General features: G+C 43.4%; 1 protein-coding gene across 3 annotated transcripts in view; it reads left to right on the top strand.

The window, feature by feature from the left end:
• Positions 1-3,701: 3,701 nt before the first annotated feature.
• Positions 3,702-12,896, top strand: part of LOC147020145 (R-spondin-2-like) — a 76,295-nt gene continuing 67,100 nt past the window's right edge. Inside the window, exons 1-3 of one of the 3 annotated variants that reach the window (XM_085895191.1) lie at positions 3,702-3,845; positions 9,194-9,481; positions 9,701-10,097. In XM_085895191.1, the coding sequence (XP_085751317.1) occupies positions 9,941-10,097 (157 nt within the window). In that variant the 5' untranslated portion in view covers positions 3,702-3,845; positions 9,194-9,481; positions 9,701-9,940. Of the gene's footprint in view, positions 3,846-9,193; positions 9,496-9,700; positions 10,098-12,896 lie in introns of all 3 variants that reach the window. The other 2 variants (XM_085895192.1, XM_085895193.1) reach the window with 2 other exon arrangements.

Genomic DNA, 12,896 nt, shown 5'->3' with positions numbered 1-12,896 from the left:
TCCCTTAGGTGAGATATCTCTGTAAGTATATGTGTAGTTAGGCCCAAACCCGTTGTTTAGAGGGAATAAATGTCATTCATGCGGGCTGCGACCCTTTTAGATAGCCGTTTTTCTTTTACTATCGTTATTTTGGACCAGCCGCCATTACTACCACCACCAACCACGTCTCAACAGCCATCACACAACAACCACCAACCGCAACGCCGCTTCACAACAACAGCCACGACCTTTACCGTCACAACTCGCCCTCGCAACCATCGCATCACCGTCATTCCCACGCCGCTTGTGGGCACCGATACTGGACTCGTGCAGGGTGCGCACCGAGCAGGGGTGCAAAAGCGCCGGCCTTTCCGAAGAAAACGGATCAAAAACGACTCACGCCCACTTCTGTTCCGTCCTATCGGCGAGCGTAGGGCGATTTGGCCCCGCCTCCAGGTACGTTGGAGTAATATCGCTATATGCAAATTCATGGATCAAAAAGCATTCACGCCCACTTTTCCTCGGTCCAATGGGGAGCCAGTTAGAGGTGAAGGGTCGGAGGTAAAGGGTTGAAGGTGAAGGAGCGAGGCCACGGGGCATATAAGGGGCTGCGTTCGTCAGTCGAGTCAGTAAAGAGTTCGGAGTGAGTTAAGAGTTCGGAGTCAGTGAAGAGTTGGGACGAGTCAAGAGAGGAGTCGGAGAAGGCGGTTGGACGGAGCTGTGGAGAGGTGGCGGCTGCGAAGGCGGTCGAGGGGGTGCTCGTGTCGGAGTCGGGGAGCTGCAGAGGGAGAGGCCGGCGGCGCGACCGAGGTCGTGGTGGAGACGCTCGTCGCGGGACCCGAGACAGGGAGATATCCACCCCCCCCCCGAGCAACAACAACCCCCTCCTGTTTCCCCCCGCGCTGAGACCCCCCGCGCCTACCCCCCTCATCCTTGAGGGTGGTCCTTTTCTTTTGCTTTGGGTATATGTGTTGTCGGCGCCGTCTGTAAAGTAAAACTGTATAAGTGTTGCCGTGTGCTCGGTAGTCGGTTAGATCTGCATTGTTGCATTTGCTTTTTGTGTATTATTGTGTTTCTTCTTCTTTTACATTTGCTTTTGGTGTAATTGTATATGTGTGCTTTCCGTTCATCGTGAAATAAATGTGCTTTATGTTGAACTGTTTTCCCGTTTCGCTTCGTCTTTTCCTTTATTGAATCTCCATCTTACTTCACGTAAAGGGTTGGTCGTGGGCTAAAACGCCCGATAATTAATTGAACCGTCGAGGCCGACGATAACACCGCTCGGTTATCCCGATAGTCCGGAACGGGTCGCTTAAAGTGGCCCGTGTCCGAAGTCGACCTGCGGCGAGGTGCGATCGCCCGGTCTACCCTCCGTGTGGGTACTTAGGTAGGTCGAATTTGGCGAGCAACCCTATCCCACGCGGGGGCCGATTGGCACGATCGTGGTGAGGCCGAAAGGTCCACCCGTGACTAGTTCCCGGCGTTAGTCCGAGAGGGTCACGACGGGATTGTCCGTCCGGTGGGCGACGTGCCGCGATTTGAGTTACGTGGCCGTTCGCACGCCGGCGGGCGCGAATCCGCAACAATATATATATATATATATATATATATATATATATATATATATACATATATATATATATATATATATCTATATATATATATCTATATATATGTATCAATATATATATATATATATATATATATATATATATATATATATATATATATATATATATATATATATATATATATATATATATATATATATATATATATATATATATATATATATATATATATATATATATATATATATATATATATATATGTATATTTATATATATACATATATATATGTGCATATATGTACATATATATATATATATACATATATATATATATATATATATATGTATATATATGTATATTTATATATATATATATGTACATATATGTACATATATATATATATATATACACTACATATAGTGAGAGAGAGAGAGATATGTATCGACATATATGTATGTATATGTACACACACGTATATACACATTTAACTGTTTTGTTTTTGTCACGAGCAGAGGTTTTTCTGAAAATATCCACAATGAACATCAGTTTTACATTCTAAAAATGCAGTTCTGTGGGTGATGATTCCAGAGCTTCTGCCTCAGAACAAAGCTTCCCCTAAAAATATTTTCCATCCTTGCTGTGCCAACCCCCTCCCCCTCTCTATTCCATCCCCCAACCATGCCCGCTTTTGCCCCTGCTGTGATGAGACCAAACACATCATAGATTGGCACCGACCATATAACAAACGCACGCTAACAATAAAAAAGACCGAAGTGTCATGGTCTTGGTTGTTTCGTATGTGGGATTCAGAACACAATGTGATTTCCCTCCTCAAGATGAGCAGCTAAGATCATGTATTCATTTGTTGTGTTGACCAATATTTTCCAAAAAAGATGCCATCTCGTGAATTCAGTGGAATGTCTGATCTCTCTCTCTCTCACTCTCACACACACACACACACACACACACACACACACACACACACACACACACACACACACACACACACACACACACACACACACACACACACACACACACACACACACCGTTTTTTCTGAATCTTAAAAGGCTTCGGCCCTTTAAAAGTGAACATAATGAGACTTCATAGAACCGATATCCTGAGTCCTCTATAAAGATTCGGAGTCCTGAGTGCGTTTGAATCACAGACAAAATTTCACAATAGCCAGAATTCTGATGTACCAGACTCTGTTGCAGAACGTTGCTGCTGCCGAAGCAGCTTCCTGAGCAAGAGTTATACTGGGTGGTTTTTCATTGCCTTTTCAACAGTAATTAGGGTAGAAATTTGTTATTTGCTCAGGGTCCCGGCGATAGTTTGCCTACTCTTCACAAAGAACACCGTAGGGATCTACATTGTCTACCAAGACATGCTGACTGGACGGGACACCCAGTTTAACATCCATCCCCGAGGGATGGCACACACATTGATGAACCACCCTGCTTCTGAAACACCAGGATGACAGTTTATTGCTTGGTCAGGAATCGAACCCAAGCTCGACAGCTTACAGGTGAGGGTGCATACCTTTGGGCCATCTTGCCAGTCGTGCAGCCAAAGTATCAACCCCAAAGGCTCACTCTTTTGCTGCACTTGGAACAATCACCTGCACACTTTCTCTGAAAAATATGACATGCTCCGTGATGCAGTGCACCCAGCCAGCACAGTCGCATCGCTGCAGCGAGTTCCAGCCCTAAAGTAGAAACATCAGAGAGGCAAGAAGAGATCTTTCCTTCAACCCTTATGTTATTATACCTTTTGTCGACTAAAAGGAAACAAGTAGTTTTTTAGACAAATTTGGATAATGCCATATATATATATATATATATATATATATATATATATATATATATATATATATATATATATATATATATATATATATATATATATATATATATATATATATATATATATATATATACACACACACTCATAAAAAGGTGTGTGTGTGTGTCCTCCATAACTCCAAAACTATTAGACCGAGCAGCCTGAAACTTTGCATGGATACTAAGAGAACTCCAAGGAAGTGCAAAAGTGAAAATTGGGTGTTCGGGTTATTTAAAACACCCCTTTTGAAGATAATTAACGACCTTATTTAATTATATCCTTCATCAGGCGATCCTCGGCCACCTCACTCTCTGGGGTCTTCAGGCGTTTCCTGGGTTCCCTCGCTGGGGTCTGAAGCCGCCATGTTTTTTCGCCTGCTCAACCTTCCCTTGACTTGGAACAGGCCGCAACTTGGAACAAGCTCTTCATCACAGCTCCGAATCGCCGGGTACATTGCAATGCTTATAAACGCCTGGAGATGTCAGCATTCATTGTTTTATTTAATCTCTGCATATGCAGTCACCAGGAATATCTCCTAAACGAAAACAAATTACAACATTTAATCTCCAGAATAGAACTTACAAGTGGTTCCGGCTCCGAGAAATGTGTTCATTTGTCCAATTCAGATATGTGACATCTTGGGCATCTCTGGGAGGTGTATGTTTAATATGACGGTTCGATGATTGCAAATTGCGTGCCAAGGGAGACGTTTCATATTGACCATTTCGTTGGAGTGCTTACTTTAATGCTTAAGCCACTTGGTGAGCACTCTCCAAGCTGCTTGGTTGTTCGTTTCGGGAAAAAGTACGTGTGTTTTCAATCTCACATCAATTCGATGTACATTTCCGCCTTTGTTCGTTGGGTCCAGCGGTGCCGTGGGGTGGGTGGCTCGGGAGGTGTGTTATCCACTGAAAATGTGTAAGGATCGCTTTGTGCGATCTCCCTTTGTAATCGACCTCTCACTTCGACATCACTACATATTAAAACAAGGACAAATGTTTCCAAGAGCCGCGTCCTAAAGGCAATAACAACAACAACTTCCGATATTTCGTCACGTGCCTTGATGGAGCCAATAGCGAGACCCGTCATGGAGGCTCCTCGTACATGACGAGAAAATCGTGTATTTAGGAAATTATAACACATTAAATGGAATAATCTTTAAATAGTAACGTGAACTTTTCGAAACTTTAAAGCAAATGTCCGAATATATTTAAAAGTTTATGATAGACGTTCTCAAAAGGCACCCTCAATGCGAGGATGTGTACAGGTGTTTAGTATTTAAGGAGATACGGATCCTACTTGTGAAAGAGCTGAGTCCTAAAGGTTTTGTCTTCACCAGAAGAGGAAGGAGAACGCGTAGCTCTCTTCGCGAGACGCGGCTAAAAAAACTACAAGGTCCATCTGACTAGGTGTTCGCCATGTTTGTCCATGTAATGTTTGTTTGAGCTCTGAAGGCATAAAGTATAGATCGACATTTTGTGTTATCCGGCTTGGTAGATTTTTTTAATTGAATATTGCTAAATACCCACTTTAAATCCTCTATCAAAGAACACTGTATCAAGGTCAATCTTTGTGTTTATCGTTTTTATTTACTTGATGCGTTTTGCACATGTGTGTATGTCCATCAACTGTATGACCACAATGGCATTTGGTGTGTGTGTGTGTGTGTGTGTGTGTGTGTGTGTGTGTGTGTGTGTGTGTGTGTGTGTGTGTGTGTGTGTGTGTGTGTGTGTGTGTGTGTGTGTGTGTGTGTGTGTGTGTGTCATTGAATGGTATCTACATACGCGGGTTTCAGAATGTGGAATGGAGTCCTCCCAGGATGGGTTCAAAGTATCCACCTTCATTTCAGTGAGGGTGCACGACTCGTGGATAGAGCTGTGAAGTTTTCTGTTCTCAAAGTTTTGTGTCGAGGGCTCTCTTCTTGTTATTGTCCGCTGTTCTGGAAAATGCTGTCGAAAGAGCCCGTCTCTGCAAAGCCGAAAATGGAGGACATCTAAGCTGTATCATTTTTCATAAATAAAGCACATTTATCTCCATTTTGTATATTTTCTTGTGGTATAAAAATTAACATTAATTATTAAAAAACAGAAATGTTATTTAATTTCTAAATCCCTTGGTGACTTTTGGGACACCCTGTATATGGTATTTGGACATCATGAGTTCCCCACACAGCTCTGGGGTTGAGATAGTAGCACTAAACAAAGGAAACCAGCTCTTCATCATCTTTCGTATATATCACAAGGCTGTGAGTAGCACACTTGGCTGAGGATGTAACTGTGTTGCTCATGCAGTGCCACCCTGGAGGTTAGAGCAGAAATTTGGAATTTTTTTCATGGTTCTGGCAATAGCTCGCCTACTCCTTGTAAAGGACGCCGTGGGATCTTTGACGTCCAGTAACTATTGCCGGCAGGTGGGACTCCCAGGTTAACGTCCATCTGAGGGACGACACACAATGATGCTCACCCTGCCTGAAAGACACCAGGGTGACAGTTTATAGCTGGGCTGAGATTCAAACCCAGGCTAGACGGCTCAGAGGTGAGTGTGGGTACCTATATCGGGCCGAGGCCATCATGCCAGCCCTGGGATAGGAGAGGAGATGGGGTGGTGGTTGATATGGCCATCGGACCACTAAACAGAGGAACGCAGCACAAAGCCCATCCTTCATGTGGGAAATCCAGGGAAGATCATGATGGAATCGAACCAGCACGTGCACGTCCCTATTGTGAGGCCTGCAGTGGGCACAGTGAGCACTTAGCCTTTGTGGTTTTGTTCTCCATCCGAAACCCTCATATCGTGGTGCAGAGACCACCGGTTGCACCCGCTGGGAGTGCTCTCATGTGCACGAGATCTTAGCCATTCACGGGGCGAAGCGTCCCACCGAGAGGCTGCGCAACCGCATTGTCCCAACCTGTGTGACTGTGCGAGGAACGATGACCATCAACGGTCGTTTGTGCTTGCATTGATGCTCCACAGGGAACCTTCACCAGAACGTTCGTGGAAAGCTCTTTGGCGTGCTGAAGGACACAAAACACGGAGTCACAATTTGCTGACAGATGGAGTGTGCGGAGCTTTCAACACTGAAGCAAGACCCTTCCGCTTTTATTTTTCCAAACTGTGTCCGCGTGAATGAAAAGTGGGATCTTTGTTGTTGTTCTCCTTCTTCCTGTTTTTTTTCTTTTTCTTTTTTAACAACTGGAGCTGTAATCGACAGAGTGTCACCAAAGACGGTGACCCGGTCGATATAATAGCGATCCGTCAAACCCTACAATTTACCCCAAAAGAAGGGGGTGGTTTGTTGAATGCTCCGCAGAAGTGCAGGAGGAATTATTTTGGCATCCCTTTAGCTCTTTGGCACCTGGCCTTATTATTTGATGCTGCAAGTCGTGCAAATCAAGGCCGAGGATTAAATAACGAGAGGAACAGATGTCATTCGCAAAAGTTTAGCAAATTTAACAAATTTGAAGCAGACTGGGACGGTTCTCGAGCTCGGGACGGTCTTCCTGCTCGGTTTTCCATGGAAATTATAAGAGCGTTTCCTGCGTCCCAACTTGAGCACATCGATGCCGAGGTTCCTCAAGAAGACGTCTGTTTGCCTCCACTGGGCTTTGCCATCTGATGAACATAACCATTCACTGTGATTTGCAGGATCCACTGGAGGGGGTTTACTTTTGGAAGCGTTCCGACTTTCATCACCGTCGGCTTTCTAATGGTAAAATGTGGAGGCGATTACGTGGGGACAAAGCCAGAGACAAGTCAAATGATCTACAACATGAGCCCGCGATGCCAATTCGCCTTAAAACCTTACTGGCCACAGAAGCGTAGCGTGATTCAGGGTGCTTTAAAATACCCTGAATCGAGGTATTTTAAAGCAACCGGTCATTTAAAAAGTGGACCTTTTTATGTGGCGTTGGCAAGATAGCTCGAAGGTCGTGGGTTCGACACCGTCTGTCGGATGGACGTGAAACTGGGTGTCTCGTCTGCCGGTGTTGATTGAGGTTGTACGTTAAAGATTCCACGGTGTCTTTCGAAAGAGGATGTTACTGTGTGCCGGTACCCTGGACGAAATACATTCCACTTTCCTGTCCCAACCGACAGTGGGTCTCATCTTGAGTCACCTATCAGCGGTGACTCTGATGGGCACTTCCATCGAGTGCCAAATTGCCAGCAACCTATGGACGCTTGGGATACGGCATGAGAGTTATTGGGACTTACAAGATGGTCTCGCTGTCGGCTTAAAAAGGACTTAAGGAGTCCTGCTGGCCTGGAATCGCACACACTCCAGTAAAATCATACAATGGTGGTTTATCGTTCGTCTTGGCAGACCTTAAAGAGTGCCTTATAAAAATGGCAGGTTAATGTGTGTCAATTCAACTGTTGGAATTGAAAATTCTCTGCATTTGGCTGTCGAGGCGTTTGAAGCACTGCATCGATGGCTTCTCCGCTCCGTGGTTCGCGCAGGGGCTCATCTGGAGAATCGATCGATACAACCATCTAACCGAACCATAATCACCACCTAATAAGGATTTGCACTCATAAATGAACGAATAATTGAACAAACAAGTACAATGTGTGTTTATTTCCTACCTGAATAAATGCACACCTGGAGTCAAGACACGTGTCCATTGTGGTTGTAAATTCCCGGCCATCCATAAATATCGGAAACGTCGTGTTTTGTATTAAAAGAGATTTATGGTTTAAACTAAAGAAGGATGATTGCTGGCTCTCAGGACAGCCTGGATCTGAGCCTCGGATGAACGATCTTCACCACAATCAAATCAATTCATACCTGTCACATCCAACCTGTCCACGAAGTTTTGTCCGAATCCGTCCACAACTTTTTGAGATATCGTGCCCACAAACAGATTGACAGATAAAGAGGTGTCGAGAGATAGGTAATGAGATATGCTTCACATGTGCAATGTTTCACAGGTGGCTGTTGGTTTATGATCACAGGACATCATTATGCAATGGTCGGTGTGTGAGCGTGGATAACGAGACCTCAAGGCCGTGGTGGTACTGAGGGAGGAGCCTCACACTCGGTTGTTTGATCCAGGAACGCAATTCGCTCCGCTACGCGCACCAGCCATTACAACACCGCGGGGTCGAGAGGTCAATCCGAGCTTCGGATGAACAATCGAGAGATGTTGTGTTTCCTTGAGCTAATTTTCGCAACCATCATGCACGATGCGACATGACCTCAACAGGACTCGAGTTCGTAACCTGCTCTATGATGAGCTCCCAGTTCTTAATATTTGCTGAATGGTTTTGTGAGGAAAGGCAGTAAAGATCTTGCTTTGATTGATCAACCAACTGGAGTCTGGAGGAACTATTTTACATGATGTTTCCTCGATCTTGAGGGGCCTGTTGATAGTGTTCTGGCAGGCTTGATCAGGATCCCTCGACGGATGCTCCAGCCTTCTTGAAGTGCCCGCAGAAGATGCTCTGGTGGTTAATTGAAGGTCCCCGCGTGATGGCACCTCGGTCTTAACAGGTGCCCGTGCTCTCCTGCAAACTTTGATACTTTGCAAGGTGTGATCTCACGTTTTAGGTCATGTACGTTCTATAGGTTTAAGAGTCCACTCATAGTCGGTGTTCTATAAGTGTGAAAAGACCCGCGAGATGTTGTTTTTGTCAGATCTACGTGAATGCCATTTTTGGTATAGCTCGCACGAGATCCTCATCCTTGTGCGCTTTTTAGGTTCCCGCCTGATACTCACCATAGTTTTAATACCGTGTTGAGCTGCAGTGCGCAAGCCTTTCCCGTTCTTTCAGACTCTCCTCCTCCATGCTCCACAGATTCCGTACATGATGTTCCAGGTCTCGAAGTGTGGGCGGGGCCGCCTCGCAACCCCCGATAAGCATGACCTGCTGCTTCTCCATCCCCGATCAGGATACGAGTTTGGAGGGTCCTCATGGGCGGATGCTGTTATCCCGTTATCGCAAAGACCCCTCCCGATAACGCCTCGTCCAGCTGCTGCTCTCACGCTCGCCAGTCTGCAAGACCAACCCCTCCCAAACTCGAGCCAGCATGCAGAGGGTTCAGTACGATGATGGTTCGGCTATAGATCAGAGCTGATCAGCAAGGTATGCAGTTCGTGGTAAGAGCTGTTCGTGGAAGGCGCCTCACTTTGGTTCGCAATAGATGGCTTTGTGATGAATTAACACTGACGTCAACCTTGTTTTCACTTTTCAGGCAAGAAGCTGACTTGATATATTATTTGTCATGTGCTATGGAAGTTTGATTTTTGAGATGCCATGTGCACCTTGAGCCACACCTTGATGATTGTCCGATGTTGGTTGCAGGTATGCTCAAGCAACGTGCACGTGCGAAGATATTAATTTTAAACCTCTTATGACCCTCTGCTAACCTTCCACTGGACCCTCCAGCGAATCTGCACCAAAGCCTCCGCCTCCCAGGGTGCGGCAAAAGGCAATCCGGGCAGCGTGGGGGTGTTTTTTGGTGGGGGCTTGTTAAGGTGGGGGCTGTCATTAGTCCTACCATGTGCGATAGCCACGGCGTGCAGAGTCCCTGCAAGGAACACCATGTGTTGCACTTCTAGCTGTTCGGCAGTTTCGGCACCAGGCCATCACCCTCATCGAACGTCCCATCCAAATATGCATCTTCGCTCGCTGTGGACCTTCTTGGTGACCATGGTCTGTTGTCTCGAGTTCATCCAAAGTCGGGGTGCGAGTGCTCACGGTGAGTGTGTAGAAAAGACATGAATCTCTCAAATGAAAAATGTCATGAATCATGATGGAGAAGCACAAGAGCTGGATTTTTAACCACAGTGACAATCCTCCCTGCTGATGTTTCACGTCTGAGTGCAATGGATGCACTGTGTGTGAGAGCGGTTTTACGAGCCGTTAATAAATCACGCTTTGCGTGTTCCATAGTCAAACAAGTGGCATCACAGTGACTGCCCGGTGATGGACAGCGGTTACTGTGTCCCCGGAAATACCTCCCTAGCTCACCCTGTTCCACCACTCTGTGTCACAGCATGCATGGCTTTCCCAGCTCACAACAGCCAAGAACTCAAGTCTTAGCATCCCGTTCCTACTGACCCGCTTAGGCTGATGAAGTTGTTTCAGCAAAACACTGTGCATAAACAAACTATCTCTCAAAAATAAACAAAACAAAAAGCTCATTCAGTCAAATACATTGCATTGTATGTGTTATAACGATAATGGAGAGCAAAGGATTCCAAAATTGCAATACGATAAGTTAATGACGACAAAACTGGACATTGTATTATAATGATGTTTCAAAATATGGAACAAATTAATGATCTATCAAATAAACATTAGGCTAATTACTCCACAAATAATACTGTGTTCCATGTATGTCTTAACTCGGCAAACTATTATACATCAAGAACCAATAAAAACAATAAACAAAATCCGACATAGTTTGTATGTTGTGTCACACTGACATTATGTAACACAGGATTTATTGCGAATAAAATACCAACAGTGTCATTTTGCCATATATTATACTGTTCATGCCATGTTATGTGTGCTAATGGTATTATATTACATATAAAACTGTAAAAACAAAAGCTTAATTTACAATTGGTTCATTAGTTTTTTTCGACAAAATTTAGAGTAAGGACTTTCTAAAATCCTTTTGCTCATCGTATTGTTTGAAAATGACAAAAACAGATTTTCAATACATTTTTGATAAATAATTGAAAATATACAGTCTCTCTTTGTTAAAAAAAAGCAAGCAAATATGGAGTAATAATTATAATAATACTAATGATAACTGGAAAGCATCTCAAAATGCAATGGCCATCTACATCCACTTTGCACTCAAACTATACTTGACAAAAACGACAGTTAAAAATTGTACATTTTATTTATTTGTCTTCTCCACAATCTCATAATAAAGTTTTTTTTTTGAAGATTTTATGATAAAAGCTCAAATGGTAAAAATGTTACGGCCTGGACAAACACTGAATGTCAATGGGAAACAAGGATTTTGATTCAAACATTTATGGCTGGTCCACCACTTCACTGATAACATCATCCTTACAATCCTATATTCCCCATTGAGAGTAGGATGAGATGTACCAAGTTTCAACTTTTTTCCAAGCAGTGGTTACAGAGATATAATGTTTTAATTTTTTGCGTTTAATCCAAGATGGCTGTCATTAAGCATGACCTATGATGTCACAATTATCCTTAAAATGTTCTCCATGAGTCGAGGGAGAGGTCACTCCTACCATAAAAATTTTGTGTCCATCAGGAAAGTGGTTGCCGAGAAAAAAAAAATGTTAAAAAAATAATAGATAATAATAAATAATAATAAAAACGCCAAAAAGGGGTTGAAGAATAACAATAATAGTAATAATAATGAAAATTATTTTACCAAAATTATTAATAACTTCTCACTATTCTTAAAATAAAGCTTTCTTGAAAATTTGATGACAAAAGCTCATATGGTAAAAAAGTTACGGGCCGGACAGATACACAGAAGTGATTGCAAAACACAGTCTTCCATTGTGTGGGGGCGGGCTAACTAGACAGGTCATAGAACACCTTACAGCACCGCAGTCTTGAGAAAAAAGGCAGAGAAAGGGTCTTTTAAAAGTCTTGCTTTGCATTTTGCACAAAACAAACAGTGAGAGGCTCCGCCATATTTGTTTGAATACTGAATTTCAAAGTTGCTCTGCCCTCAAGCCATGAGACAGAGTGAATCCTTTTCCAAGTATATTCACTCCTCGCTATACAAACTAGATGCATTCCACAAAAGTAATGCGGTTAGCAAAAAATATTTTCCCATAGACAGCATTATAAATCGAAGATGCATTCCTGGGGGACACCTTACACAACCAACTTTAACCTAACTAAATACGGACGATACCTCACCTAACTAAATGAATACCCACCATAAATACATCAAAAGAGAACAATAAAAATAGGGGCAATATCCCCTGGGCATTCACCTGGAAGAAAAATGATACTGAGGAGGTAGTCAACATGGGATGCAATCAGCATAATGTACCAATGTTATCGCATATACCTATTTTGAGGGGCAACCCCCCACCCACTGTAAATCCCCTTTGAACCAGATTTTTTTTTCAATAGCGTTAACAAACTGTGGTACATTACAGATGATGAAGGTTGTGGTCAAGTTCATTAAAAATGTGTGTGTAGTTTTGGCAAATACATATTTTGGGGAGCAAACACCCCCCCCCCCATCCTCCGTAGACCACCTTAGACCCCAATTTTTTTTTAATGTCGTGAAGAAACTTTGGTACATCACAGGTGATGAAGGTTGTGGTCAAGTTTCATTGGAATTGTGTGTGTAATTTCTGAGAAGAATGCAAATGTGTATTTTGGGGGACAGCCACCACTTAGACCCCGAATTTTTTTTTTAATGTGGGTGAAGTTCACACTCAATCTGTCAAGCCATTGTGGAGAAGAAGATTTTAAAATGTTTATTCTTCAAAAAATCATAGCTGCCAAACCATGTGACCGATGACGTCATAAGTGGAGG

This window comes from Eptatretus burgeri, chromosome 9 (genome assembly GCF_056783735.1).
Source record: "Eptatretus burgeri isolate ZD-2024b chromosome 9, Ebu_testis_v1, whole genome shotgun sequence".
NCBI lineage: Eukaryota > Metazoa > Chordata > Myxini > Myxiniformes > Myxinidae > Eptatretus > Eptatretus burgeri.
The sequence above is the reverse complement of the archived record's forward strand: the minus strand, read 5'-3'. Positions and strand labels throughout refer to the sequence as shown.